Source organism: Puma concolor, chromosome D3, assembly GCF_028749965.1.
Source record: "Puma concolor isolate L17-30 chromosome D3, mPumCon1.1.hap2, whole genome shotgun sequence".
NCBI classification, from domain to species: Eukaryota; Metazoa; Chordata; class Mammalia; order Carnivora; family Felidae; genus Puma; species Puma concolor.
Window position 1 is genome coordinate 6087229 of NC_141678.1, and position 27803 is coordinate 6115031.

A 27803-nucleotide genomic window follows, 5' to 3' on the forward strand; every position below is an offset into this window, starting at 1 on the left:
ACAGGGGAGTTTGTATATTTCATGCAGGTCTCCACACTTGGAGAGCAGAGTAAGATACACATCTTTGTGATTCTTCCCAGTTGACCACTTTATCAGAAATCACTTTCTGAAGGAAGAAGTGTCTGCTCTTCTGTAGCTGTAAAGGAAGTAGGAATATGTTTTCTCCTTCTATCGAGATTCCTTCCACAAGCCCAATTCTCAACACTGAGCAGTGGAACTCCTTTGGTTAGGACCAAACAAAAGAGCAAGCCTGAGATGCTTAAAGCCGCCAATAAGGGAGAGAAAAAAGACAGACGAGCACTTGTAATGGAATTTGAGGCATATAGGACTCTGCCACTATAATTGTTCTCTTTGTTGCCTCCTTGGCGACACTTGAGATATGAAATTTAGACCTGCATGAGATCCACTACTTCTCTTCAGGTTTCCTTCCCAACCTGTTTTAAATTCACCCTGTGCCATTTCCATTTACTATACAGGTAAGAGGCTTTATGAGATGTCCTTTTAAGCCCAATTTCTTATGGAACGTTGCCTAAGTATTGCTGTACGATTCTGTTTTTATTGAAATCGCACATTTCACCTGGCAGTGAGTGGCTTTATACCCGTAAGGGCTACTTATTTAGTGCAATGCAGAGAGTATTCATAAAAACACTAGTTCCCCAGGTTACAGTTCCACCACTGGGCAACACAATAACCCGAGGTCACCGTACTTTTCTCTTCGCTCCTATTCTGGTGGTCTCAGCATGAGCGAGTAGAGGCGGTTAGGCTCAGGCCACACCCTGGACAGTGAAGAGGGCTCTTTTAACTCTTCTCTCTCCCGGCCATCACACCTGTCAACCCAGGTGAAAGGCACTGTGTTACTTCCTCTCCAGTGGCTTGTGGCATGTGGGAGCCGATCCAGTTTTTGGAAATACTTTGTTTTGCACATTGGTAAGAAAGATGGAGAGAGGTTGTTTGGTTTTTCACTTTTGTGTTCCCGCCGACAAGTGTATAGCAGGGGCTGTTAGGTATGGCCTGTTCTTCTCCAGGAGGGTCAGTCTTTGTCTTCAGCAGTGAACCGTCTTTATCTTTCGGTTCCGTCCCGGTGACCAGACCAGAAAGTTGAGGCAGTGAGGTGCTTGCTCACTGATATGCCCTATTGCACTGCACCAGGGGAGAGACGAACACGGTCTTGTTTGATAGAGAGAAACGAAATGTAATCCTCCTCGGCCTCCGTGCTGCGTCGGGTTTCAAGTTGTAGAATTCGTTCCCGTCAAGAAAGCGGTCAAGTCAATTTTTGACAGAAGGAGTTTTATCGGTATTAGCGATGCTACGGTATTAGTACCTGTTCGGAGACAAAGCCAAACCTTGTTGAAGGCAAAGGTTATTTTTTTTTAGGAAGAAATAAAATAAAAATCTAAGTTGGAACAAGTAAAGCCAGAGATGAGACCTTTTTGGAGACAAGTGGGTTGAATGCTATCTGTGTGGAGGTGTTCTCAGGTCTCATCCATGGTTGTAGGTTGGAACTCAGAACAGTTTGGGGCAATTGTTGGCTAATTCTAGAACAACTCACTGAATTCTGCCCACCAGCAGGCTGTGGTTAGAGTGCCTTTCAAAGGAAGTTCGGGACGCTGCCAAGACCTTCCTGTGCAGGTTATCACCACATGTCTGAAGTTCAACCAGGAAGCGAATTACCCATCCCTGGCCTTGAAGGAACATTGAGTGCAGTTAGAAAGCGTTAGACAGTGGAGCCACTGTCTTCCTAGCTGAGTTGCTGTGCGTCCCTGGTTGGTATCAGTAACCTGCAGAACTTCCAAGTCTCTACAGGAAAGCCAAAGTGATATCGTGGACTGATGAACCCTGATATAAGTGAACCTGGTCATCTAGGCTTCCTGCACCTGCAACTGAAGCACGTGGGCACCCTTCATCCACGCTGCCCGCCAGTAGGACCCTGCATCATCTAGCACGCTAATGTGATGCCTTCGGGCGGTAACCCAAAGTCTTATGAGCCCACTCCATTTTTTAGGCGAAGGCCCTGGATTTTTGTGTGTTAAAAGTCTCATATTCATTATCCATACGTAGGACATCTATCTAGCCACTTCCATCCAGTTTCTGCAAAATCTTGCCAGATTATTTTTCTCAGTTTCATCGTGAATGAATGAGTGTGTAGGGCGTGATAGAACTTTTTTTTATACTCTGACCTGTGAATTGTGGTCTCCTGTTAACAGACACACTTAATGTGCCAAGTTTCTGGACATAGACTATTTCAGAAGTCCTTTTGGCAGTCATTGTGACAGCCTTTGTATGTGGGTATCTTCTACATCTGGTGAAATTGCTAAAATGTTTACATTAAAACCATTTTCATTTGAACAAAACGAATTTGAATATATGCTTACAAATGCCATCCACCCCAAAGGGATAGAGAAGCCACCCTCTTTGCATTTATGGTTCTTGTCTCCCACCCCCACAATGTGAGCCTGACAAATAGGACGGCTCATAAAATACTCTTGAGCTACAGTGGAAAATTTGGAGCATACCGTTCATGTCTAATTATCCCTGGCATCCTCTTCCGTGTATGTACCAGGCTATGGGGCACAGGAGCAAGATGAGAAAACTAAGTCCTCTGGAGCTGTCAAGGAGCTCTCTGGGGGATGGTGTGGTTGCAAGGCCTCCCTGCCAGACTCCAGAGGCCCTTTTACTGTGGGAGCCTGGTCTGGGACAGGGACAGCATGGGGAAGCACTTCCAGAAGAAACTGCTCAGTCTGAAACAGATGACTGGCAACAGATAGCTGGGATCACATTATTCCCCAAAAGAAAGATGGTTCTAAAACAGCCCCCAGTGGAGGGTAACACAAGCACCATTAGAAATGAGTTCCTCCCCAAGCGAGAAGGCCTCACTATTTTCACAACTGTCCGTAGTCAGAAGGAGAGTCAGAAAAAAAAGAGTGAGACAGACAAGCGGGATTGCATATTCCAGTGAGGACAGTACATTTTGTCTTCTGGACAGAGTGTGCAGAGGCAGAGATGAATAAAGATTCTTCTTTGCTGAAAACAGATTGCATCCAGAGACTTTCTTGTCCCCCCAATTGTACGCAAGTGTTTATTGATCTGCTTTAATATATCGGACACACAGAGTCATTCCAAACAGTTTATGTAAATGATAGTATAGTAGAGATTTAAAATCGTGGTTTGTAAATGTTATCAAATATACCAGATGTCCACGATACATCAGTTGGTTTTACCATCTTAATTTGAGCTTTAAGAATAAGTGCTCAGGGGCGCCTGGGTGGCGCAGTCGGTTAAGCGTCCGACTTCAGCCAGGTCACGATCTTGCGGTCCGTGAGTTCGAGCCCCGCGTCAGGCTCTGGGCTGATGGCTCAGAGCCTGGAGCCTGTTTCCAATTCTGTGTCTCCCTCTCTCTCTGCCCCTCCCCCGTTCATGCTCTGTCGCTCTCTGTCCCAAAAATAAATAAACGTTGAAAAAAAAATTAAAAAAAAAAGAATAAGTGCTCAGAAGTACCCAGCAGATGACCCATGGGGATTGTGAGGTGATAAGGTCTGGTTTTTTCCTGTTTGAATTGTAATTTCTCCATACATCTTTCTGTAAGTGTAGAGTATTAACTAATTATCTCAGCGGTCTTCTAGTCCAAAGGGAAGTAGGGATTTTAGAAAATATGATTTACATTAAAGAATAATGCAGTTGTTGACTAAGAATTTGTCAGAAGAAATATGGCATCTTAAAACATTACTTAGCTAATGGAAGTTGAATAATCTTATCCTATATGTAATATAGTCTAAGATTTTTAAAAAGCAAATTATACTAGTTTCTCAAGACGTAGTTCACTTGTCAGTTGTATGCTCGTGTTTAGATTTACCTACTCTTAAATGATGGTTTGGTGACCGTGAGCTGATTTGCAAGGCAACTGTAAGGGATTTATGAAGGACAATTTAATTTGGACTTTGTGCAAATATCCTACTTTTTGGTATGAATTAATGTGTGTAGGGTTGTCTGTGCCTCCCACTCCCACAGGTCAGTTCCGCGATAGCAGGATGTGTAATGTTGTATTCATTGGAGTATTCCAGGTGTCCCCCCTTGCTTTGTTGAGAAAATGAAGTGTGATGCTTTGTGTGCCCCCCGCTCCCCACCGAGGGAGATAGGCCCTTCCTTTACACCCCCAAGTTCACAAAACCATCAGAGGATTTGCCTCAGTTGTCCTGAGGGCACTTAAATAACTTATTTCTTTTATGTCTTCCATGTTATGTTGGAACACTTTTTTTTAAAAGGGGTGGCTTTTTGATTTGTACTTGTATCTTTAAATTTTATTTCTAACGTTGGATTTTTTTTAACAGAATTGTTTTTACTTTGGAAGAGACCTTTTCCAAGTAGAAAGCCATTTTAAGATTTACCAGTTCAATACTAATTTATGTAATTTCTCCAATACGTTTGTGTAAATAACAAAGTTTAAATTATGGCTCTTTTTATAAACAGTGTTTCCTGGTGATCGTGGAGCCTGTTCTTTCATTTTTCCCAGCCTGGAAAGCTTTTCTTAAAGTGCTAGTACACATAAAATATAAGGAGTTTTGGCATGATTTTGTAAATTTCTTGGCAGTCTTTATATAAGTATTTAGTGGTCTCCTTAAAAACAGGAATTCCGTTGCATTCAAGAAACGTTAAAGCCTGTAATCATCAAAATTTCCTAGAGATTCACGAGCTGTTCTAGATGAAAGTACTTCCACGGAAAGTGCATGTTGGGTCAACTTTAATCCATCCATTTAACGTCTCTAGAAACCTCACTTTTATAACCGTGATCCTGGGGTCCCTACGTGGGGTTCCAGAATTCTCTCACATTCACCCCCTTCACTTCTCGGTTCACTTAAGCATCCATAGGGGCAAAACAGCATCTTACACTTAAAGAGAAGAACTTATGTTCTTAAACAAATCGGAGTTTACACGCGGCCCTTCCCTTCCAAGCAAAAGAAAGGACGCACACATATTCTGACCGGCATGGTGAGCTGGGTAAGCAGCGCCTCTGCGCACACCCGCCTCCCCCGGGGGCTCCAGAAGCGAGGGAGAGGCTCTCACAGGTGCCCTGGTAGGCTTGCGCCGCAGCTGCCTTTCCCTCCAGGGTCAGCAGATTATTACAGGGAGAACGCCTCCCGTGGCTGGGGCTTGTCTGTCCCGCGAGCTCCATCCACGCGCCGTCGTTTACTGGCAATCCGGGAAACCGGAGGAGAGCAGAGGAAACCTCAAGTCCAAAGAAAAAAGGCCTGCCTCCAATTAGAAGGACTGGAGCCCAGGGTTTGTAGCTGCAGTACTGCTGTTTCTGGTGTGAGGGCCGTCCCGGCCGCTGCGGGCTGTTTGACAGCGTCCCTGTCCTCTGTCCACTGGATGCCAGACGTGCCCCTTACCACACTGTGACGACCCCAGATGTCCACCCTGAGGGCACGAGTACCCGGATGAGAACCACTGCTCTAACTGGGTCAGACTCTCATATGGAGTTCATCAAGAGGATGGAATCCCTGAGTTCTCCCTTTAAGTCTGAATGCTGTAAGCATACGTACACGATGTGCTGTGTAGACTCTCTGAGAGCGAAGAAGCTCTTCTGGAGAGCAGGTTAGAGTCAGGTTGCAGAAGCAGGCCAGCTCTTCACCAAGACCCAAAGGGGCACCACTTCTCCCAACCTCTGCCGGGCTCCACTCACCTCATCAAGGAGGCACCTTCTTCTCTCTACTCCCCATTCTGTGCAGCCATCTGGGTGTGGCACCGATGGTGGATTTGGATGGGCACACGCAAAACTCCAAATAAGGAATTTGTCAGTGTCTACATCTCTTCTGTAGGAAGAGGGAAATCCCAGGCCCCTCTCTAACTAACCAAGACCTTAAAGGTTTCTATATCTTCACAAAAGAAATGTCACTTCAGGGGCACCCGCGCGGCTCAGTCGGTTAAGTGTCCGACTCAGTTTCAGCTCAGGTCGTGATCTCATTGTGAGATCAAGGCCTGAGTCAGGCTCTGCATTGAGCATGGAGCCTGCTTAAGATCCTCTCTCTCCCTCTCCTGCTGCCCCTCCCCCCCCCCGAAAAACAGAGAAATGTCACTTTAAATTGTATTACTAAAACAATAAATTATCAGTAAGGTAACCAATTAGAAAAGCAAACTTTTAGAAATGAAAAGTTACATTTCAAGTGAATTAGCAACATTCTCTAAAGTCCAGTTGTCTTAAAATACTTGCTTGGTAGTGAAACAGAAGGACGCATTTCCAGATAGAAGGGCGGAATAAGGTTGTGGTTCTTTAACCCAGCTAGCTTCTTTTTTTTTTTTTTTTAATTTTTTTTCTCAACGTTTATTTATTTTTGGGACAGAGAGAGACAGAGCATGAACGGGGGAGGGGCAGAGAGAGAGGGAGACACAGAATCAGAAACAGGCTCCAGGCTCTGAGCCATCAGCCCAGAGCCTGACGCGGGGCTCGAACTCACGGACCGCGAGATCGTGACCTGGCTGAAGTCAGACGCCTAACCAACTGCGCCACCCAGGCGCCCCATAACCCAGCTAGCTTCTTAACCGAGGCACTGAGAAGTGTCTGCTTTAGGAAGTGCAGCTTTAGGAAGAACATTTATTATGGAAAACATTTTCTCTTCTTCTGGGATTTTTTTTTTCATGAGCAGCATCCTCAAGAGTAAGCACTGGAGTTCTAGTTAGCACCACCCCCCCCAAAAAAAAAGAATAGACCTGAGAAGCTTAAAACTTAAAATATGGGGAAAGAACAGGGCAGAACAGGACTTTGAACAAATGGACAAGTGAATTAACAGGGCAAGTGATGTGCGTCTGCAGGGCATGCGCTTTGAAGCCTTCATGCATCCCTGCCTTCGTCTGGGCAGAGCAGCGGCGTCCACGGCTCAGGGAGTGGCCTCGGAGTCGGCCGGGCTGGGGGTGAAGCCCAGCCCTGACGCTGGCTAGCTATGACTGGAAGAAACTTCTTGAACTCGTCGAAGCTTGTTAGTGTGGAAGATGAGGATAATCGTGTCTACTTCTGAGAGTGCGTATAAAGGGCATAGCGAGGCACGAACGCGCCGTACAGGTGCTTCTGTGTGATGCCGTTTCCCCAGAGCGGGAGGGCGTGCTGTCAGGGCTCTTGCCTTCACAATCCTGCAACAGCCCCACTGGACTAAACGCTCTTTAGTACAGGTTTTGCCTCTATTGGCTAAAATCTCAGTGTCCCCCCCACCCCCATTTTCTTTCTCTTTAATTTCCAATTTTCTGAGAGGCTTTGATAAGCAACTAAAATCTGGCCCTGGCTTTTCTACCTAACCTTATTTTCCACCACTCCCCAGAACGTTCCTTCCATGTCTGACGTGGCGTCACTGTCACTCCTAACTAAAACTCCATACTCACGTCACCAGAAATGCCCCCTTCTGTGTGAATCCAGCCCCTCTTTAAGGCTCAGCCCTCGTGGCTGCCTCCTCAAAACCAAGCTTTCTCTGCCCCTGCAGCCCTTCTCCACTCAGCGCTCACTGGGCGCCTCCGCATGCCTGGCAGTGTGGACAGCACTGGGAGTGCTCGGGTGACCGGGACCCGGCCTCCCCGGGATTGGTACGGCCTCGTGTGGGAGACAGGCGGGTGAAAAAAGAGCTCCGGACGCTGCGGCAGGTGCACCTCCCTGGGTTACCCTTCCCCTGGTCATCGTACTTGCTGTACTCAGCATATACCTTGTGAGGAGTCCTTTAGACTTTGTTTTCTTTGTGCCTTAGCGGCTGAGTCTCACACCCCGACAGCGGCAGGCCTGAGACTGAGGGCACAGCGGGCACTTAGAGCACACGCTGGCTTGATGTAGGACCACCAGGCACGTAGTTGAAAGGAGGACGGGTTGCTCGGCCCGTTCTGATAGGCGTTGTCAGCTTCCAAAGATAAATTAAAAAACAAAACGAGGGGCGCCTGGGTGGCGCAGTCGGTTAGGCGTCCGACTTCAGCCAGGTCACGATCTCGCGGTCCGGGAGTTCGAGCCCCGCATCGGGCTCTGGGCTGATGGCTCAGAGCCTGGAGCCTGTTTCCGATTCTGTGTCTCCCTCTCTCTCTGCTCCTCCCCTGTTCATGCTCTGTCTCTCTCTGTCCCAAAAATAAATAAACGTTGAAAAAAAAAACAAAACGATGATGATGGGTCAGCTCCTGGCGCTCACTGGGACCTCTTGGTGACTCGAGTCGTTCTCAGGCTTTTAGAATCATGTAACAGTGCACTTTCGAATTGGGAAATGGGACAAGGAGAATGAAGAATTGTCCCGTGCACGGAATAAAGTCAGCTTTACAGAAAACCTGCTGCATTGTCCACGTTTTCCTCATTTCGTCGCGGACCAGGAAGAGCCTCGTCCAAACGTGGCGTGAGCGTTTCCTGATCTCTAAGTTTCGGACTCGACTGGAAAGCGCCTCGGGTGTGGACCGAGCCCTTGGTTTGTGCGCAGCACAGCCACATCTGAGTTCGATGCTGTGCTGGCGTCGGCACCAGGGATTGCCGTGGCTGGCCCGTAACAGAAATGACGTTTCCACGTGTAGGTCAGCTGCCCCGACAAGATCCCGTAGGTCACAGACTCCATGGAATATCCTGAACAAGCCCACACTGCCCCTGCCACTGAAATTAAAGTTTATTTCATTTTTATGTGGCTTGATCGTGTTTTTGGTCTTTTATTAGAGAGACTCCCCAAAGGCATGCATGAACTAGCCAGCCTTCCTTCCTTTGCCTTATTCCCATGCCAGTCGGAGAAATATTTCCACACCCTCTCACCTCACCAGTACAAAACACGCTGCCCTAACGGGAGGGTGTCAGACCAGAGATTGGGTGGGAGCACCACTAATTCCCACTGTAGAGAACCCTTTCTCAAAGGGCCAGCTCGGATGATTAGAGGGAGGCGCTCTTTATTGTAGGTGCTCCTGATATAGCATGGAACAGACCGGCGCTTGTGTCTGTGCGGTTTGCATTCTGGTAATATAAGAAAGATAAATGCTAGGAAGACATAAAATGGGACGGTGTGATGATAATAGCAGTTGGGATTAAACTGTTAGGTCATTCTTGCAGTGCAAAGCGAGAATAGGCCCCGCAGACCCCATAATGGTGCGTGTGGGAGCCCAGGACACCTGTCTGGGTGATTCTGAGTATTGTAGTAAGAGTGGGAACAAGCACCCAGTTCTAGGTGTGGTTCTAATTGCTTTATGTCTCTGCTGACCGGTAGGGTCACCCCGGCCATTATGTGGCTATTTAAATTTGAATTAATTCAAAAATTTTTTTAATGTTTATTTATTTTTGAGAGAGAGAGAGAGAGAGATAGCATGAGCGGGGGAGGGGCAGAAACAGAGGGAGACACAGAATCCAAAGCAGGCTCCAGGCTCTGAGCCGTCAGCACAGAGCCCGACGCAAGGCTCGAACCCACAAACCATGAGATCGTGACCTGAGCTGAAGGCGGACGCTTAGCCAACTGAGCCACCCAGGTGCCCTGAAATTTGAATTAAATTCAAACTAAAAAAATAAAAGGGAAAAGATACGTTTCCCAGACATACCAACTACCCTCCAAGTGCTCAGTGTGGCCAGTGACTACTGGACAGCAGCGAATGGACTGCTTCCGTTATCGCAGTAAGTTCTGTTGGATAGTACCTCACCGGAGGGACTGTTTTCATGGCAACCCTGACAGAGCAGGTACTGCTTTCCTGTTTTGCAAATAAGGAGAGTGAGGCACGGGGAGCCGTACGTAACTTGTCTAAAGTTGCGTAGTTAATGCATAACGGGACTAGGATTCGTACGGGGGCCACCTGGATCCGGCGCCTGGGGGTTAATCTCCACCCCGCTGTGTCGCTGGGGCTCATAGATGACTGGGGCTCGTCTGTCCCCTGGTCAGTAGAGCAGGTTACGCCGTGGTAATATCTTGTCGCTGAACGCTATTAGATTCAGCTAAAAGAAATTCTGAGCCAACGGCTAGGTCTTTTCTGTCTAAAAATGTAGCCCTATATTAGCACAGCTTCTCCTTCCTTGGAGAGGAAAGAGGGAGCTACAAAGCAGCAGGAAGATACCAGGCTGGTGTGATCTCCATAGAGCAGACCATCTGAGCTGTCTGCGCCTGTTTCCACGCACACAGAGTGGGAAGATGGGAAGTGCCCACCCCGCAGAGCTGTCGTGGGGGTTTGAGGAGGCGAGGCATGGATGGCACTCAGCACAGCTGGCCTCGTCACAGGTGCCCAGCGCCTGGCGCATTAGCAGGGCAGCAGCTGTCATCACCACCCCCGTCCCTGCTCTGTTCTGTAACGGCCACTTGGATGGCGTGCTCCATAGCGCACGGCGAACAGCCGGGACTCATACCTTCTCCCAGAGCTGCCACGAGACCTCCTAGTTCCGAACGCCACACGCTGGTATTGGGGGAGAACAGGAAGGCCCAAAGGCCCTTGGAAATAAATGGGCATTTAGCTGATGCACTGAATGCTTGCAAATTTAAGCAAGTGTCTCACTCCTCTGAGCTTTAGTTCCTTAAAAAATGGTCGCGATCATACCTACCTTGTGCAATAGTTTCAATAATGAAATGATTATCTGTGAGCCTGGTGCATCGACACAATACCATAGCCATAATTACCACTTTTATGGATGATTTTCAGCTTCTCATGACGAAAAAACGTCTTGGAGTATTTTCTTGCCCAGATGGCTTGGACTGACCCAGAGGCTTGTCAGGGCAGAGGCAGAACAGGTGATCATCCGACACCGTCACTATCAGCACACCGTGTACCGCGATGGCCAAACCCGGGAACAACAGGGCAGAGCCCGCTGAAGAGCATCGTGGGGCCCGAGCGTAGCTGCTGTCTCACTGACACGGAAGCTGCTTCACACCCCACCCCCGGGCCAGCAAGAAAAGCGGCTGCCTGCATGCCTGGAGGCAGCCGTCCTGCCCGCGATGCAAAGCAGAAGGAAAAACGACTCAGGCTCCCAACTGGCCAACAGACTTGACCAGAATCAGAGCAACCAGAAGACGCCAAAACACCCACTGTAAGAATTTGGGGCATCGGATGGAAAATCTGGGTATTGTGAACCGCTAATTCCCAAGGATGTGGCCACATCCCACATCGGGTGCTGATTATTAAAAGTATCTAAATAAAAGTGGGCCCTGAAAGAGCGTGTCATGAACCAAGGATTGAGTTAACCCCATTGTGGGAGCAAGGGGTCAAGCACAAGAGGAAAAGAACAGCAAAAGACAGTTGTGCAAATGGAAACAGTGACAGAGGTACAGATGAAGTATCGTGACCTTTAAAAGGTAAAGGTCAGTAAGAACAAGAAAATACTGAACTGCGTCCCATTCTTGGAAAAATCCTTAGAAGACACAGTAATGTTTACTGTCCCAGTTTCTTCTGCTCTCCTCCCGCCGCTGATAGCTAATCTCTGAAAGACAGTTGCCCTACCTCTTATTGTACTTCGATTTGTTCTCCTTTATTCCCACTGGGTTAACGAACTGACGGCCTGTCTATCCAGTATGATCCAAATTTGGTTGCAAAGATGAGCCCTAAAATGGCTCGCATGGCACCTGCGCGCCGGGCAGTGCCCTCCACCCTCCCAGCTTCATCTGGATCTCAGCACTGTTCGTTTAAGTGACACACCTTCTTTTTTTTTTTTAATTTTTTTTTTCAACGTTTTTTATTTATTTTTGGGACAGAGAGAGACAGAGCATGAACGGGGGAGGGGCAGAGAGAGAGGGAGACACAGAATTGGAAACAGGCTCCAGGCTCCGAGCCATCAGCCCAGAGCCCGACGCGGGGCTCGAACTCACGGACCGCGAGATCGTGACCTGGCTGAAGCCGGACGCTTAACCGACTGCGCCACCCAGGCGCCCCTAGTGACACACCTTCTTAAGGGAGCGATGCCGTGCGAGGAATTTTCCTCCTCTCCGGAACCTAATGCACAGTGTACTAAAGAAGTGGAGTATGGGATTCTGGAAATTGTCTCATGCCCTGACATAATAAAGGCTCATTGTGAGCAGGAAGAACTTTATGGGAGTCAGCCTGAAATGCCACCAGTAGACATGCCTCATTTATTCTGCACAGCACAGAAAGCTCACGGAAAGGAAACTTTTAAAGAACTGAATGATCTTACGTCAGGACTGTCAGATCACAGGATGGAGAATCAAAGGGTGGTGCAGCAATAGGTGGACATGCTGAAGCCATCCAAAAAAAGGTTGTCAGAAATGAAGATCTAGGTAAATGCCTTCTTAAAAGACTAAATTTATCTTCTTTTAAGATTATTGGAGGGCACCCGTGTGCCTCAGTCAGTTAAGCCACCGACATTGGCTCAGGTCATGATCTTGTGGTTCATGAGGTTGAGCCCCGCATAGGGCCCTGTGCTGACAGTGAGGAGCTTGCTTGAGATGCAGTCTTTCCCTCTTTCTCTCTGCCCCTCCCCCACTCATTCCCTCCCTCCCTCCCTCCCTCTCTCTCTCTCTCTCTCTTTCAATAGATAAACATTAAATAAGTAAATAAATAAATAACATTATTGGCACTCATGTTATTCCATAGACCTAAGTGTCCGATAAAAACAAATATTTTATTAGTGTTCATCAGAGGATATGTAATCACTAAAATTAAATGCCCAGCCGTGGTGACTTTAGTTACTGAATTGACTATTGATAGACTCTTTTAATAATTCCAAAGATCCTTAATGTTTTCCCTGTTTACACTCTTCTGAAATAATTAGTGTGGGCCCATTTTGTAGAAGGGCAAGTCAGAGGAGGTGATTCATTTTTGCTTGGTTGCCACACTAAATTGTGAAGCTGTCGGAGATGACGTCACTGGGACTGGGCAGAGTTCTTCCACCTGTATCATGAGGATAAGATCTCTTTTTTTTGTAAGTGATAATCTTCCCAGATGCCTCATAAGGGTTCAGCTAAATATGTTCTATTAGCACTAATGACACAATTGACTTTTACCTTTTGTAAGCAATAAAGGAAAAGCTTGGCTAAATTAAAGTGTATAGAGCTTCAGTTAATAATACCTTTCTTTCCCTGGGACCTACACTATAATTAGGCAGGTTCGCAAGATGGATAGAGGAAGCCCCATCAGTTAAATCAGTTGAAATGGTTCATCTGTTTGGCAAACCATATGGAGAGATATTTTTAAAGCAAGTGAGCACCTCTTCTCAGCCTCGGAAATACAATTTAGATCGTGATCACCAAGTACTAACATTTTAGGAGCGTCTCCCGTTTCATTATTGTGAAAAGACAGTTCGGCATTTGGGTCACTACATCTTTTGGGTTATCTATCAGTAAACCATCAAAATCTGTAGTCAGCGTAGAAATGGAAGCACCACCATCAGAAATGATCTGTTTATTTCCCTTCTCTTTAAAGGAAAGCTGGGTAGAACTGCGCGTGTGGGAAGCTGTGAGATTTTATTTCCCTAAATTGTTGACCCAGGACCATCTTTGCAGATGACAACTTCTTAGAAGTTTGCAAGTGGCATCGCTACGGAGTTGTGAACGTTTTCACAACTGTAGGTTATGAAGTGAGGCTATCGGGTGGTCCCCAGAGGGCAGTCATCCTCGATGCTGTGCAGGGACAGGAGGAGGACATAGGGAGCGCAGGAAGGGCTGAGCTGACAGACCCATCAGTCACTTGGCCATCTCTTCCCTAGAGGCAACTTCTAAGACCTTTCTCTTTGAAGTAGAAAGTGCTGAGTTGAGTCTGTACTGGCATTCTGCCCAGACGGTGACCCCTCCCAGCCAGCAGATGAAGGTAGTGGTGTGCCCGCCTCCTGGGGTAGGGTCTGCCACAGGGTGTGGGCATTGTGGCTATTAAGTTGCCCAGTGTTCTGGGAGCGCCCTCGGCATCCTGCAAGCGCTCCGGGGCCACGCCATTTCAGACCATGGAACTCATGCATTTGCCCAGTTTGGCCTGCACTGCCCGCTTAGAGACACTGTGACAATCTGCAACACGGACGCGCTTCTTCCTGAGATGTTTTCAAATGGAAGGGCCGAGCCCCTACCAGTATACAGACACCTGGTGTGGTTTTTAAATAGAAACCAAACAGAAACTCTTAAAGTAGGAGCTAATCAGACTGCAGAGAAACTTGGTTAATAAATCCATCATGTAGGCCCCTAGTGACTGCAGACTTCCCAGACAGCCGCGTATCACATTCCCGTGTCTAATTGCCGATCTCTCTAATCACATCTATTACAACTTTAATGTTGGACTGCATATGCTTTCAGGAGGAAATGGCTGTCAGTGTCTCAAGAATTGTTGATGGGCCTTGTGTTTTGTGATGGATAATGTCAGAGAAGCACAGGAATGTATAATGCATGGGGGTGGGGAGGTCCTCAAGTGCTCATCATGATCATTTTCTGCCTGTCCTGGGGACACTGAGTTGTTGCTTTTGGAAAAACTGCCTTCCCATTAATTATTCTTGGTTCTGGTAAATGAACCACAATTCCAGCAACTCAAGACTGCCCTGGAACAAAATAACTGAAACATGCGATACGGCTTTGTCAGTGGGTAGTCAGAGATTACCTTCTTTAAGAGAGATCTCTTTATGATTTTTTTCCGACAACAAACCAGTATATGTTCATTATTAAAGAAGCTTTAGGGAGTATCGCAATAGAATTTTTAAAGATTATCCATAATCCACTCTTTAGAGAGAAATGCTTTTAACATTTTGTTGTAGATCTCTTGTGGATTTTGTCCTTAGTTATATGTCCAAAAATATATTATATATATAACTTCTAATATATTTTCTGACCTAACCTCTCCTAGAATATTTCCTTGTCAATAAATATTATCTAAACTACCATTTCTGATAATTGCATAGTTTACCTATACCATACTAACCTCTTATCAGCAGATACTCAGATTACTTTGTGAGGTGGTTATCTTACCAAAAAAAAGATGCTTTGTTTGTTTGTTCCTACAGGAGTTTTCCTGTTTTAACTTTTAGAGACGTACTCATTTTAAAAAGATGTTCTACCTACCCAGCTAGAGACAGGACCCAAAAACACCATCTCCACCCACAGTTTGCACATTTGGATGAGTCCAAAATTAGTTCCATTACTGCTTTACCACAGTATAGCACACCTGTTGCTCAGTGTTTTATCTGAACTGCCTCATGTTCTCCTCCCAATCCCTGTGCCCTGTAGGTGCTACTGCTCTCCCCATGTCATAGGAGGAAACAGCCTGGTTGCTGTGGCCAAGCCAGAATTGGAACCCAAGATTCTGACCCCTGTGCTTAGCTCCTAACCACACCTGTTTTATTAGCCACACACACACACACACACACACACACACACACACACACACAGTTCTTTAAGAATGATTAATAAAGATTTTCTGTCACTTAAAATAATTGCACCTTTTGCTTTCAACATATTTTTTTGCTTCCACTTTGTAATGGTGTTCATTCTCTTTCCCAGAATGTTTCTGGGGTGGTTGTTGAATGCTTACACACCCTCGATGATGTCCTTTTTCTCGGTGCCCTAATTCTTGGGGATTCTCAAATAATTTACTAGTTGAATTTCTTAAATACATGCACAAGTAGAAATAGGCCCTACAACTTAAAACGTTTTTTTTTTAATCCTGGACTGTTGTGAATTGATAATAATGTCAGTGTTCATTTTCAGAGATGGTAAGTTTCCTTTCCTAAAAGCAGGTATTTTGGATTGAGAGTTGATGGCCTAATTAGCCTTGGACCTTTTTTTAGCTTTTCCTAGAGCACTTTAGATTGTTTCAAAGTAAGAAGTAGGCTTTACGTCCCCGAGGGTGCCTTGCTCTGCCTAACTCTTTATTCGCTGCCCTGAATGTTTCTCTCCAGTGCATATGGAAGATAAAGGCCAGAAAATGTTTCTGTTTGCTTTTATGTTTCTCTCTTTGGAAGTAACTAGAATTTCTTTGCTAGCTCATTTCCATACTTAGATGATGTTCTGGAAATACCTCACAGGTAGGACTCAGTGAACAGTTTGGAAGTATGTTTATGTAATTATCAGCCAGTATTTACATAATATATAGCATTTACATACTATAGAGATACATCTAACATCTATTGAGCACTTACTGTACCCACACACTGTAAGTGATGGCATTTTGCTGTTAATTTTTTTTAATGTTTATTTATTTTTGAGACAGAGACAGAGCATGAACAGGGGAGGATCAGAGAAAGGGAGACACAGAATCTGAAGCAGGCTCCAGGCTCCGAGCTGTCAGCACAGAGCCCGACGCAGGGCTCGAACTCATGGACCACAAGATCATGACCTGAACCAAAATCAGACGCTCAACTGACTGAGCCACCCAGGCACCCCAGTTTTTTTAATTTTTTTAACGTTTATTTATTATTAAGAGAGAGAGAGAGCATGAGCAGGGGAGGGGCAGAGAGAGGAGGAGACACAGAATACGAAGCAGGCTCCAGGCTCTGAGCTGTCAGCACAGAGGCCGACACGGGGCTCGAACTCACAGACTGTGAAATCATGACCTGGGCCGAAGTCGGATGCTTAACCGACTGAGTCACCCAGGCGCCCCAATGATGGCATTTTGCTCTTAAAACAACCCTATGAGTTAGATATTGTGGTGATTTAGGTGACAAGATAGGGTTTAGATTTAAACCCAAACACCCCTCAGGAGCTTGTCGGTTCTGGTCTTGTTTATTCCACTGTGTTATGCAAATCTTCTTTGGGCCTCAGTTTCTTAATCTTGAAATAAAGAGGAGTTGGAATAGCTAGCTGATTTTGAAGGTTTTTTCCACCCTCAACATTTTGAGTCCATGAATCTGCTTGGAAAACCACCTCCCTGTTAGAAATCATTTCCTCTCCTCTTACATTTGATGTCTACACTTGCTGCCTTTGCCCCGGGCCAACCTCTGTTTTCTCTATGGCAGTGCCTGTGCTGTAGGACACGCAGGAGGGGGGCACATGAAGTCCCCAGGAGAAGGCCACATAGGTCCTTGTCACAGAACACTGGGGTACTGCGGTCTGCTCAGGGCTGGGCGGCTCCTGTTGAGTCACAGGCCACTGGCCACAGGCCACGCCAGAGGCACGCAGAGACGGCGTCAGGATAGACTGGAGCTGTTCTCATCGCTGGCAGTGTGAGAGGACCTAACGTGAATGGGTTATAACTTATTCATGACTAGAGTCTAAAATAGCTTCTTATAACTAATTCACAGCTACCACGTGAGTGCTAGTGTGCTATTTTTTCGGATTCTAAAATTATTACCCTATTTCCACAGGCTTTGTGAAAAGATAAGTCTGCGATTGCCAGGAACAAAGAAATTTCCCATTTTTAAATGGTGGGGCCCTTTCCTATCAAAGATACTCCATTGCTTTTAGTCTAAGAAATGTGGTACAGGGACACTTTAAAATACTGCTTCTGGCATGTCAAGAAATTACGGGATGAGGTCATGTTCAAATCAATACTGCCGCAGTGCTTTTTGATCCATGCAATGCAATTCTTGTCGAGATCTCCACTCAGCAACATTAGGAAGCAGTGTAAAATTATCCGAAGCCCGTCTGTGATGCAGGAGTTCAGATGTGAAGGAAAAGTGGAAGTTCATTAGGCAAGAGGATGGGAGGTGGTTTGCCAAGAGCATTCCAGACGGAGGGAGCCAGGAGGGAGCCAGGTGCGGGAAGGCCCTGTGTTGGGGGAGGGGTGCGGCAGATGGGGCTCCAGAGAGGACAGCGGTGTTGATGGAGCCCCGAGGTGACTGGTGTGGGGCGAGCCCGGGAAGGGGCAGGCCGAGCAGGCAGGGCCTCTGGGAGCGGGGGGCGGGGGGGGGGGGGCTGGATCCCAGGAGCATTGCAAGGATGCCAGGCGGTCAGAGCTCTGTTTGTGGATGCAAATGTGGGCAAGATCTGTGTGTGCACTTAGGAGGGACGGTACAGAAAGTGTATGTGTTTAAAAGGGGGCGAAAGCAAGTCTGGCTGTGGTCCCTCCCCACCGTAACACCTGAGGCGTGGCTTTCTGACCACCCCCGCCTCATTGCGGAGTCAGCCCAGAGGCAGAGAGGGAGCGTGGCCCTGGCTCTCAGAGTGGGCACCTGCCTGGACCCCCAGGACCGGGACACACGTGACGCCACGGGTACCTTGTTCTTTCTCCTCAGACCAGCTTAGCTGCTTCACAGCGGCTCTGGCTAGGCGCACGGTGCCCTGCCCTCAGCCAGCTTCCTGGAAGCTTTGCCGCCGAGTCTTTTCTGCCGGACTGGAAGGGCAGCAGCGCCCTCCGGCCGTCGTCCGTCTCACCTGGAGCACGGAGAGCCTGTGGACCCTGCCCCGGGGAGCAGTGGTGCGCCCGCGTCTGGTGCACACCCCCCGTGCAGTGGCCACCGCGAGGCACTGCGCCTGTGCCCTCCATGTCAGAGCACCGGGTGTGGCGTGGGCATTCCACGTATGCGTGGAATTGAGACCCACCGCAGCCTTCGGGATTCTGGCCCGCGGAGCCTGAGGGCCCAGAGAGGCTGCGAGGCTCAGATGCCGCCTTTCCTGGTTTATGTTTTCCCTTGTTGGTGCGATATTCGCGTTTTTCCTCAGGGGGTGTGGCGAGAACAAACAACAATAAGCGACAGGAGAGCACTTGGTGCTGGTACAACTGGAGATGGCCCGTAAATAAAATGATCGTGCCACCATTTAAGCCTTAATGCCCTGAAAGAGAAGAAAGAACATCACTCTTGAATTAGGATGAGAATTGGACACGAGCTACTGACAGGCCATTTGTCCTCCTGCTGCCACAGAGCAGCCTCGGTGAGGTCGGGGCCCACGTCTCTCCAAGGACCTTCATTAAAAGCACGTTCTCACCAGGAGATGGTGTTAGCATCCCTCCCCGCTGTGGGAGGCGGTCTTGGCCGGGTCTCCAGAACCCATCTCTCCAGAGTTTGGAAGAGCAAGGCTTTGTCAAGCATTAATTTTCCAAACCGATAGAGTGAATAGCACATTAACAGACATTTAGTGCCTAATGACTTTACCGGGGGGGGGGGGGGGGGGGGGGGGGGGGGGGGGGGGGAATGCGTGTGTGGCTTAACCTCCAGATCACGGTCAAAGCAGCCTGTTCGGCAGACCTTCTGCCTTCAGCGCCTGTTCCCACCACTTCTGGAGTTCCTCTGGCGGAGCCGTGCACACCACCAGCGTGGGCCTTGCCCTGCGGCCGCCACTGCGGCCGGGCCCTCAAGTGCCGGTCCCTTGGCACCCCATCTCGGAGGCCAGCGTCGAGGCCACCCCGCCTTCAGCCGAGCCAATAACTGCGAAACTGCTGACCGCTCCCAGCGACGCTTAGAAACAAAATGGGATTTTGCCTCAAGACAAAAAGCTGCGGTACGGAGAGCCCACACTTTACAGCGTGTGCCCTTTTGACACACAAAGTGCAGTGTTGTGCAAGCCGTGCTCTCTGAATGTCGCCCTCCGTTACTGGTTGACACATCATCAAGACGGGGTGAATGCCTTTGCTCAGGCAGGATGCATTATTCACGGGCACAGACGCCCTGCAGCTTTCCCGTCAGCCATCATGCCGACCCCCTCCAGGGGGGAGTCACGAACGCTCCTTCGTGTCTCTGACCCCAGAGTGTCTTAGAGATTCTGAACTAAGCCTCGCGGGACCACCTTCTTTTCTTCTTCCAGATTAGCCACGTCTCTCAGCTGTGTCTCCGTGGCCTAACCGGGATGCTTCTGTAGCTTCATTCTTGCCCGTTTACTGGAAGGATTAGGTCACAACCGTGATCACATGTCACAAGAGCTAAGGATGAGAAAGTTAAAGCATCGCTTTTTGTTTAAGCTACAGCGACTCTTTGTCCTCCGGAAGTCAGTGATGTTGTTATCCTTTTGAGCTGATAGAAAATAATTTAGTAGCTTGGATACCATTTGGAGACGCGACTCGCCGCCTCGGGCCTGAGGGGGCCCACGCTGTTGGTGTGTATCCAGCAACGGAGAAGGGGAGAGCGCCCGTCGGGTGAGGTGCCGTGGGGTCGATGACCCTGTCCCCCCCGCTGTCGGGGCCCCAGACGGAGCGGCCACAGCTCCCTTGCCGGCTCCGCAAGTTACATACTCACATCTTCCTGTTCGCCTGGTGCGTCTTCCTCCCGAGACTGTCTGCCCACGGCAGTGGGAGCTTCAAGGGCACCTTCTCATTCCTGCGCTTGCCACGGTGAACTAATGAATTACAGATCAGTAAGTACAACTCAAAGCTGCTGATTCACGAGGCGATGAGACTGTGAACGGGCACATTTCGATGCTGGACAAATCCGTTTTTGAAATTTTCATGTTTCCCATTTTCTTTGAGCAAGACGTGCCTGTGAAGTTAAGCATCTAAGCGGGAAGCCCCTGGAATCAAAGGCTGCTCAGCCTGAAGGCTCCCCTGGTGCCACACCCCTACTCGAAGGCGTGGCACGTGGGGTGCCCCTGCGCCAGGCTCCGTGCACTCTGGATGGACTCAGATTGCACGGCTGGTGCCGGAGGGCAAGAGCCCTGCTGAGCAGCAAGACTGTGCTTCGAGCTGCTGTCTTACCACCCTAGGCCCGCGAGTTCTGGATCAGCTTTAAGTCGCTCTTTGTCTTCATCGGCAAGCCCCGAAAATACGGGTTCGGCGTTTTTCAGTCGCCACCAGCATCTCCCACGTCCACAGCTGACCCTGCGGCCGGGCGCTGCGCTGTGCCCCTGTCCTGCCCGGAGTGTCCTTCTGTTGCTCTGTACCTGGCTCCCTTCACCCTTCCTCCTTTACCTTCCCTTTCTCGGGCTCGCCTGCCACACGATTTCCTTCTTACCTTTCCTCTGGAGCGAAGCCGGTCGCCGGGGGGATGGAGGGAAGCTTTTCCGTGCGGTGAGGACATGGGTCTTGAGTTCCAGTCATGAGCTTTTCTTAGCTCCAGAGCTGGGGTGTAAATATGTCACTGACCTTACAAGGCACAGCGATTGGTGTCACCCAACGTGGCGACAGTGCCTGGGTGTGTGGTCTTCTCCAGAGCCGTCTGTCCACAAACTGGAAGCCATCTGAGAAGTGGCGTCTCCTCTGGGAGGAACTTTGGCAAAGCAGATGAGGAAACTGCGCTCTGAGGCTGTGTATTTACCAGAACAATTTATAAGTTAATTACCCACCTTTTGTCCTTTGCGTTTTTCAGTGTCATGCAAGGCATCTTGAATTTCTTTGGTAGCTTTTCCAGAAAGACCGATAGACTTCACCGCATTTCTTGAGTTACGACAAAGGCCAAGAATCTGAGGCCCTGTGTGAGCAGCTGACGATTGAGGACTGAAAAGCCACCGCGGGCAGGGAGGCAGGGTTTGGGGACAGACTCCAGATTCCCACAGCCGCCACGTGGCCCTTTTCCCAAAGACCCGGGGTTCCTCTCAGCTCTGTGAAATCCAGAGGCTTCCGCTGGAATTCCCCCTGCCTCTTCCTCCCAACCCCTCGCTTGCTTTGGCCAGCGCTCGATGCCATCTTGAGGAAATGTTGCCCCCGGTGCCCAGGCGCCCGGTTTCCCATGAGGCAGCTGTGGGTGCCTAGCTCATCAGGGAAATCTTTGCCGATATGGCTGTCCTGGTCACAGTCTGTGGAAGTATAGGTGGCGTGTGGAAAGACCAGGATTTGGAATCGGGGGGCCCGGGGTTTGATGCCCCCCTTCTAGAGCTGGGCCTCATGCTGCCTGTGAGCCCCCGGTGCCAAGGGGGGCGGTCAGCGGGCAGCGTCCTCTTCCGGCCTACTCCCTGCAACCCTCAGCGTCAGGGAGGGCCGCCGGCGTCTGTGTCTCCCACAGGTCACCCGAATGTCAGCATGGCAGCCACAAACCTGGAGAACCAGCTGCACAGCGCCCAGAAGAACCTCCTGTTCCTCCAGCGGGAGCATGCCGGCACCCTCAAGGGGCTGCACGCCGAGATCAGGCGGCTGCAGCAACACTGCACAGGTACCGGGGGCCCCGCACCCCTTCCGCGGCAGGGCAGAGCGGGGACCTGTGATCCGGCCTGTCTCAGACGGCAGCCGGCTCGGAAGCTGTGCCAGGCCCACTCGGGGGCAGGGTGAGGAGGGGGCTCTGCTCCCCTCCGTCGTGGACGAGCCTGCCGTTGCCGGAGCACACTCCGGTGCCTTATTAGCTCACCCTCTCTGCCTAATGGACAGGCACCCGGCGTAAAGCTGCAAAGCCATCTCTCGGCATACTGAGGGCTTAGAAGATTCAGATGCGGTGGTTGGAACGGACAGTGCAGTTTGGAACTGATCCCCGAAGCGTCGCGTACAGAGCAGGCTGCTTGCTCCTTGTGGCCGCTGGCGTGTGTTTTCGGGAAGGCGGGTTTCCTCCGAGTGCGAGGAAGGACAGTTTCTGCCTTCTCACGCCTGCCCCGATGCTGCCGAGCCCTGCTCTGTCTGGGCAGGACGCGCGGGGTGATCGTGGAGGTCGGTTCTGCATTTTCAGAGCCGATGAAGGCTTTGAGAGCTACTGTAACCATACGCAATTAACGCATATGCTTTCCTTTTTAGATTTAACATATGAGCTGACACTCAAAAGTGCGGACCAGACAGGTAAGGACGTCCTCCCTGAAAGTTAATGACGGTGTCACTTCCCGTTGTGGCACATGTTGGTGCCATTTGTTTGCACTACCTACACGCGGAGAAGAAAATACACTTGCTAGGAAGAGTTGCACAAGTGACCAGAGCTTTCTAGAAAAGACGGGAAGGAAGTTTGGACCCTGAGATGTCACGAGGGGCTGTCAGCGCAGCGAGAAGGGGGAGGGGTTTGATTTTCTTCATTTTCTTTCGATATTTGGAATGCCTGTTAGAAGCTTTTCTTGATTTTCTGATTTTTCTCCAGTGAATATGTGTTCCTTCTATCATCAAGAAATATGTCTAATTTAAAGAGAGACAGAGGAGAAGGAGCAGGGTCCCACCTCTTCTGTCCCTCGAGCCTCATACGGGACCTGACACAGAGCAGGTGCTCCCTAAAAACTACTTGAATGAGCGACCAAATTACTGGATGGTCCCCAGAGGATCGTGAATGTCTTCCTCTAGACTGCAGTCCCCAGAATGCTTCCCCTCAACCAGAATCCTCCAGGACCCCCAAAGAGATCAGTCTGATGGCAGCTGGGGCAGAGAAGACAGAACTGGGGCCTCTGTGGCCAATGACAAACGCTCACTCCCCAGAACAGAGTGGGGAAGTGTGCAGAATCCACACTTGAGTCAAGACACCTTTTTTTTTTTTGAGAGAGAGAGAGCATGAGTGTGGGAGTGGGGCAGAAGGAGAGAGAGAGAGAAAATTGCCACACTCAGCGCAGAGTGGGGCTCGATCCCACGACCCTGGGATCATGACCTGAGCCAAAATCAACAGTCAGACACTCTGGTCAGACCCTCAAGGGACTGAGCCACCCAGGTGCCCCAAGATGCCTTTCTCTAGCCTTCACGATGGCAGTTATTATTCATGAGCATGCCCAAGCCCTTGAAACAGATGCAGGCCTTTCAGTGGATCTCAGTGCATCACCAAGGATTGACTTTTCCATTCATGACACTCAGGTTACAGTCTCCTAAGTACGCCTCTCAGGGACCAACATGTCCTTTTGTCGATGAGAGGAGGGGCCTGGGGACCGGAGCCCACCCTTTGGGCCTCACTGCAGAGGCAGGACGCTCCTCACCCCCTGAAGCCCTGGACCAGGATCTGGGCTTCTGAGGATTCCGGAGAATAGGATGTCCTGCGCCCCTGCCATCCACGTCACAGAAATCAGTGTCCTCGCTTCCTGCCACCTCCTGGCCAGGCTAACCTGAAGAAACACAATTCTTGCCCTGAACCCTCTCTGCTTCCAGGAGGAGGGAGCTCCTATGCTCAGTCCCTCCTCCCCTGGCCCCTAGAGAGCTCCTCAAGGCTCTCGGGCCTAAGTCCCAAAGCTCACGCAGCCTCATCAGCAGCCTGGGCTCAAGATGACAATTGGCCCAGGGATGCCTCCTTGTGGAGGCGGTGTGACAGCTCTCAGCTGGTCCTGGTTGGGGCATCTCCCCTCCCCAGGGCTGGAAATCCCTTCTTTACCTTAGTGGATGCAGAACTTGCTCAATCTGGGGACACGGGGTGCAGACACGGGCTCCTCTGCTGGAGGTTCTGATTCCGAGGGTCAGGGAGGGGACCTGAGAATCTGTTTTAAAAATGCCACAGTGAGGGGCGCTTGGCTGGCTCAGTCGGTAGCACAGGTGACTCTTGACCTCAGGGTTGAGTTCGAGCCCCACGTTGGGTGTAGAGCTTACTCAAAAATTAAAAAAAGAAAAAATGCAAAAACACAAGTGCCGCGGTGACTGAGCGCTCAGGCAGCTGGGGAGATTCTGCTGCAGGCGATGAACAGGACAGGCGCAGCTTCCCCGGGGAAAGAAAGACGGGACGTGCGTGCGGAGGACGTGGTGGGGCAGAGCTTCCCGTGGGAGAGTGGAAATGGTCAGGACGGGAGGTGCTGCTCCCTGGGAACAGAGGTCACCGAGGAGCAGCTGTCTGGGGTCTCAGGGAGGCAGAGGCAGGCATTCAAAGGAGCGCCCAAAAAGTTGGGGCCACCCAACATCAGTCCGCAGCCCCGGATCCGCCTCCTCACGTGAGAGGTGCCCGCAGACGCCGGCTCCCACCCTGCACCGGCCCCGGGGTGTCCCTGAGCGGCTGGTTGTGGGCGCACGGTGAGGGGCCGGGGGGGGGCCGAGGAGAGCCGAGCGCAGGCACAGGGACACCTGCCCTCTGAGACACGATGAGAGAGGGGACCCGTGTGGCAGGAAGGGGCAGCCTCAGAGCTCTGTGCTTGGACACGGAGAGAGTCTACGTTTGGGTCTCACAACGGCACGCCGAATGGAGTGGGTGTTCGATAAATGCCACCCGAGCAGACAGCTGGATCTGCTCACAGTTTATTCCTGGGTACGTGCCAGGGTCCGAAACCCGGAGAATTGCCCGTTGTGACTTGGGCATTTTTGAGCTCTGGAGGCACGCTTTTGTGCAAGGAGCCAGAGAACTGAGAGCGGGAGGGAGCTCAGAGGCCACGTGATCCCCACATGGGGTGGGGGTGGAGGGGGGCGGCGGGGAGGGCACGGAGATGGGGCAGGATGGAGCGTGGGAGCAATGTGCCCCCACCCCAGCCCCGCCTTCCACGCGGCCGCCCTGGGAGGTGAGGCCAGCCTAGACAGTCTCCGTGCCTCTGCTCCGGGAGGGGTTGGCGCTCAATCCTGTCCCTCGGCTCATTCCTCTAGGAGATGGATCTTCCCGAAGCAGCGAACTAAAGAGAAGATGCGAGGAGCTGGAAGCCCAGCTGAAGCTCAAGGAGGACGAGAACAGCGAGCTGCTCCGGGAGCTGGAGCAGAAGGACGCCATGATCCTGGTGCTGGAGAGCACCGTCAGGGAGCGCGAGAGGAAGTACCTGGAGGAGCTGAAGCTGAAGAGCCACAAGCTGAACATGCTGTCGAGCGAGCTCGAGCAGCGCGCCGGGACCATCGCCTACCTGACCTCGCAGCTGCACGCCGCCAAGAGGAAGCTCATGAGCTCCGGCGGGACCTCGGACGGCAGCCCGTCCGGGAGCCCCGTGCTGGCCAGCTACAAGCCGGCCCCCCCCAAGGACAAGCTGCCCGAAACGCCCCGCCGCCGAATGAAAAAGAGCCTCTCGGCCCCCCTGCACCCGGAATTCGAAGAGGTTTACAGATTCGGGGCCGAGAGCCGGAAACTACTCTTGCGGGAGCCGGTGGACGCCATGCCCGACCCCACCCCGTTCCTGCTGGCCCGGGAATCGGCCGAGGTCCACCTCGTCAAGGAGAGGCCCCTGGTCATCCCCCCCATCGCCTCCGACCGCGGCTCGAGCGAGCCGCACAGCCCGGCCCGCGAGAAGCAGCACAAGGCTCACGTGGGGGTGGCCCACCGCATCCACCACGCCGCCCCGCCGCAGGCCCCGCCCGAGGTGGAGACGCTGGCGGTCGACCAGGTGAACGGAGGAAAGGCCGCGAGGAAGCACTCAGGGACGGACAGAACTGTGTGAAGCCTGCCCGGGCGACCCTTCCCCCCTGGCTGTCGATGCACTGTGATCACTACTAGGAAAACTCATCCACGCCTTTTTTTTTTTTTTCTCCAATTCCCCTGCATGCCAAATTTTTTTTCAGACACGTCAACATTCTTATTCTCCTGCTCCTTTTGCCCTGGTACTGACACCAGAATACGATCATGTCCCTGCTGCAGAATACCTATTTACCGATTGCCGTGGCCAAACACCTGTGTGCCGAATCGCTCGCTTCTAATCCCACTCCGTGTAACTTCAGTGCGCTCGTGGACAAAGCACAGGCCACAGGCTGCATCACTACTCGACGTTAATGAAATCAGATAGTCAACCCGCCTAACTATACAGCCGGAGCAACACGTGCCGACCGGCCTCGACCCTCTCGCTCCAGTTCCTAGGGCGGCCCGTCCAGAGCAGCCCCTGCTCCCTCCCGGAGACCCCGTAACCTCCCACCAAGCCTCCCCCGGGGCGGCCCCGATAGCCGAGCAGCTGTATGTGTCTATCGCGGGAACGAAACAAGATGATGTTACTCCTCGTGTCACCACAACCTGAATGTGTGTTCATATTTTTTGGTTAGTTTTATCCAAAATGTTCAAGATCCCAACAAACTTTATTTTCTAAACCTGCCTCTTTCTGGTTTGTGTCTTTTATTAAACTACCTGAGGGAGGAGCTGGGGGGAGGCTGGGGGAGGAGACACAGCAGGCCCCCCAGTAATTACCGCGTTCTCACCCCGTGTTTTTTTCCCAGGGCTCCGGCCCCAGGGGCGGGGCAGCTCTGCTTCCCGGAAGAGGAGTCCCTGTCACCCAGCCCTGCCCAGGGCTGCCCCTGGGAACGTTCTGCCCGTGACCGGCCCCCGCCCCCTGCCCTGCCGGTGCTCCACCCTGCTCCTCCCTGGCGAAGTAAAGCTACTCGGCGCCTCCGGCGGGCCTGGCCGGGGCTCCAGGCTCGCCCCAGGGTGCGCAGAACGAAGGGACCCCCGGGGGCCGGTTCCGGCTGTTCTAGGTCTGCACCCACCCAACCCCACACAGGTCCGGCCAGGTCGCGGGTAGGAGCTCATGCAGGAATTCAACACTGAGCTCAGGGCCCTCGCCCCCACCCCCACCTAGCAGGCCAGAGAGTTCGGGAAGGGGGAGGGGTGGCGGTGGGCAACTGTGGCCGTCTCTGCTCTAGGCTGGCATCGTCAGCCCGGACCCCACACCCAGCAGGCCGCTCCTGCCAAAGAGAGGCGTCTACTGAGACAGACCTGGATTGTCAATAGCACACTCTTGACATTTTCCATTAGAATTCTCACTCGTGCCAGTGGCGTGTGGGGCACTTCTGCCTAATCACACATTTCCTCTGAGAAGGGAAAGAAAACACATTTCAAAATGCTCTCAAGTATTTACTTTTCAAATACGCAGAATCCTTAAAAATTGCTTCAAAAAACAAAACTGTCAGCTCAATTTATATGGAAAGATTAAAACGGCTGGTTTCGAATGAAACGAGTCTCAGCATCAGCCCAGCTCCAGCCTCTCGAGGCCCCACGGAGCCAACAGGGGACGGAGCTCACAAGTGCGGGTTCCTTCGCCCAAAAGGTTAATCGGAGTTCAGGGTGAGGCACACCCCCTGCAGCACCCAGTGAGATACGTGCTTTGTGGTGAAGAGATCGGCTTCAAACACCAGGCCAACTCCCATGGCATTCCTTCTCATGGAGGTGGTATAGACCGGCGTCCGGAAGGTGTTCTGCAAAGGAGAGGCACGTGAGGCATCCCCCACGGGCGGCGGAGGAGCTCAAGCCCGGGAAGCAGGAAGCCCAGTCTAGGTGCTGAGAGTGCGGGCGCCTCCTGCTAGGCCTGGCCGAGGCTTCAAGGGGCTTTGCGGGGCCGCCCTCCGCTGACTGCGGATGGGGC

General features: G+C 50.9%; 2 protein-coding genes across 4 annotated transcripts in view; one reads left to right on the forward strand and one right to left on the reverse strand.

Annotated features, from left to right (window-relative positions):
* The window catches only part of CCDC92 (coiled-coil domain containing 92), a 30789-nt gene extending 4250 nt beyond the window's left edge, over positions 1-26539 (forward strand). The window contains exons 1-4 of one of the 2 annotated variants that reach the window (XM_086681490.1): positions 11902-12185; positions 21686-21832; positions 22402-22443; positions 25123-26539. In XM_086681490.1, the coding sequence (XP_086537616.1) occupies positions 21703-21832; positions 22402-22443; positions 25123-25898 (948 nt within the window). In that variant the 5' untranslated portion in view covers positions 11902-12185; positions 21686-21702 and the 3' untranslated portion in view covers positions 25899-26539. Of the gene's footprint in view, positions 1-11901; positions 12186-21685; positions 21833-22401; positions 22444-25122 lie in introns of those variants that run through there. The other variant, XM_086681489.1, reaches the window with a different exon arrangement.
* A 743-nt stretch (positions 26540-27282) lies between these two features.
* Positions 27283-27803, reverse strand: part of DNAH10 (dynein axonemal heavy chain 10) — a 143742-nt gene continuing 143221 nt past the window's right edge. For both annotated transcript variants that reach the window (XM_086681488.1, XM_086681487.1), the window contains one exon: positions 27283-27636. In XM_086681488.1, coding sequence (XP_086537614.1) covers positions 27490-27636 — 147 coding nt within the window. In that variant the 3' untranslated portion in view covers positions 27283-27489. The remainder of the gene's footprint in view (positions 27637-27803) is intronic.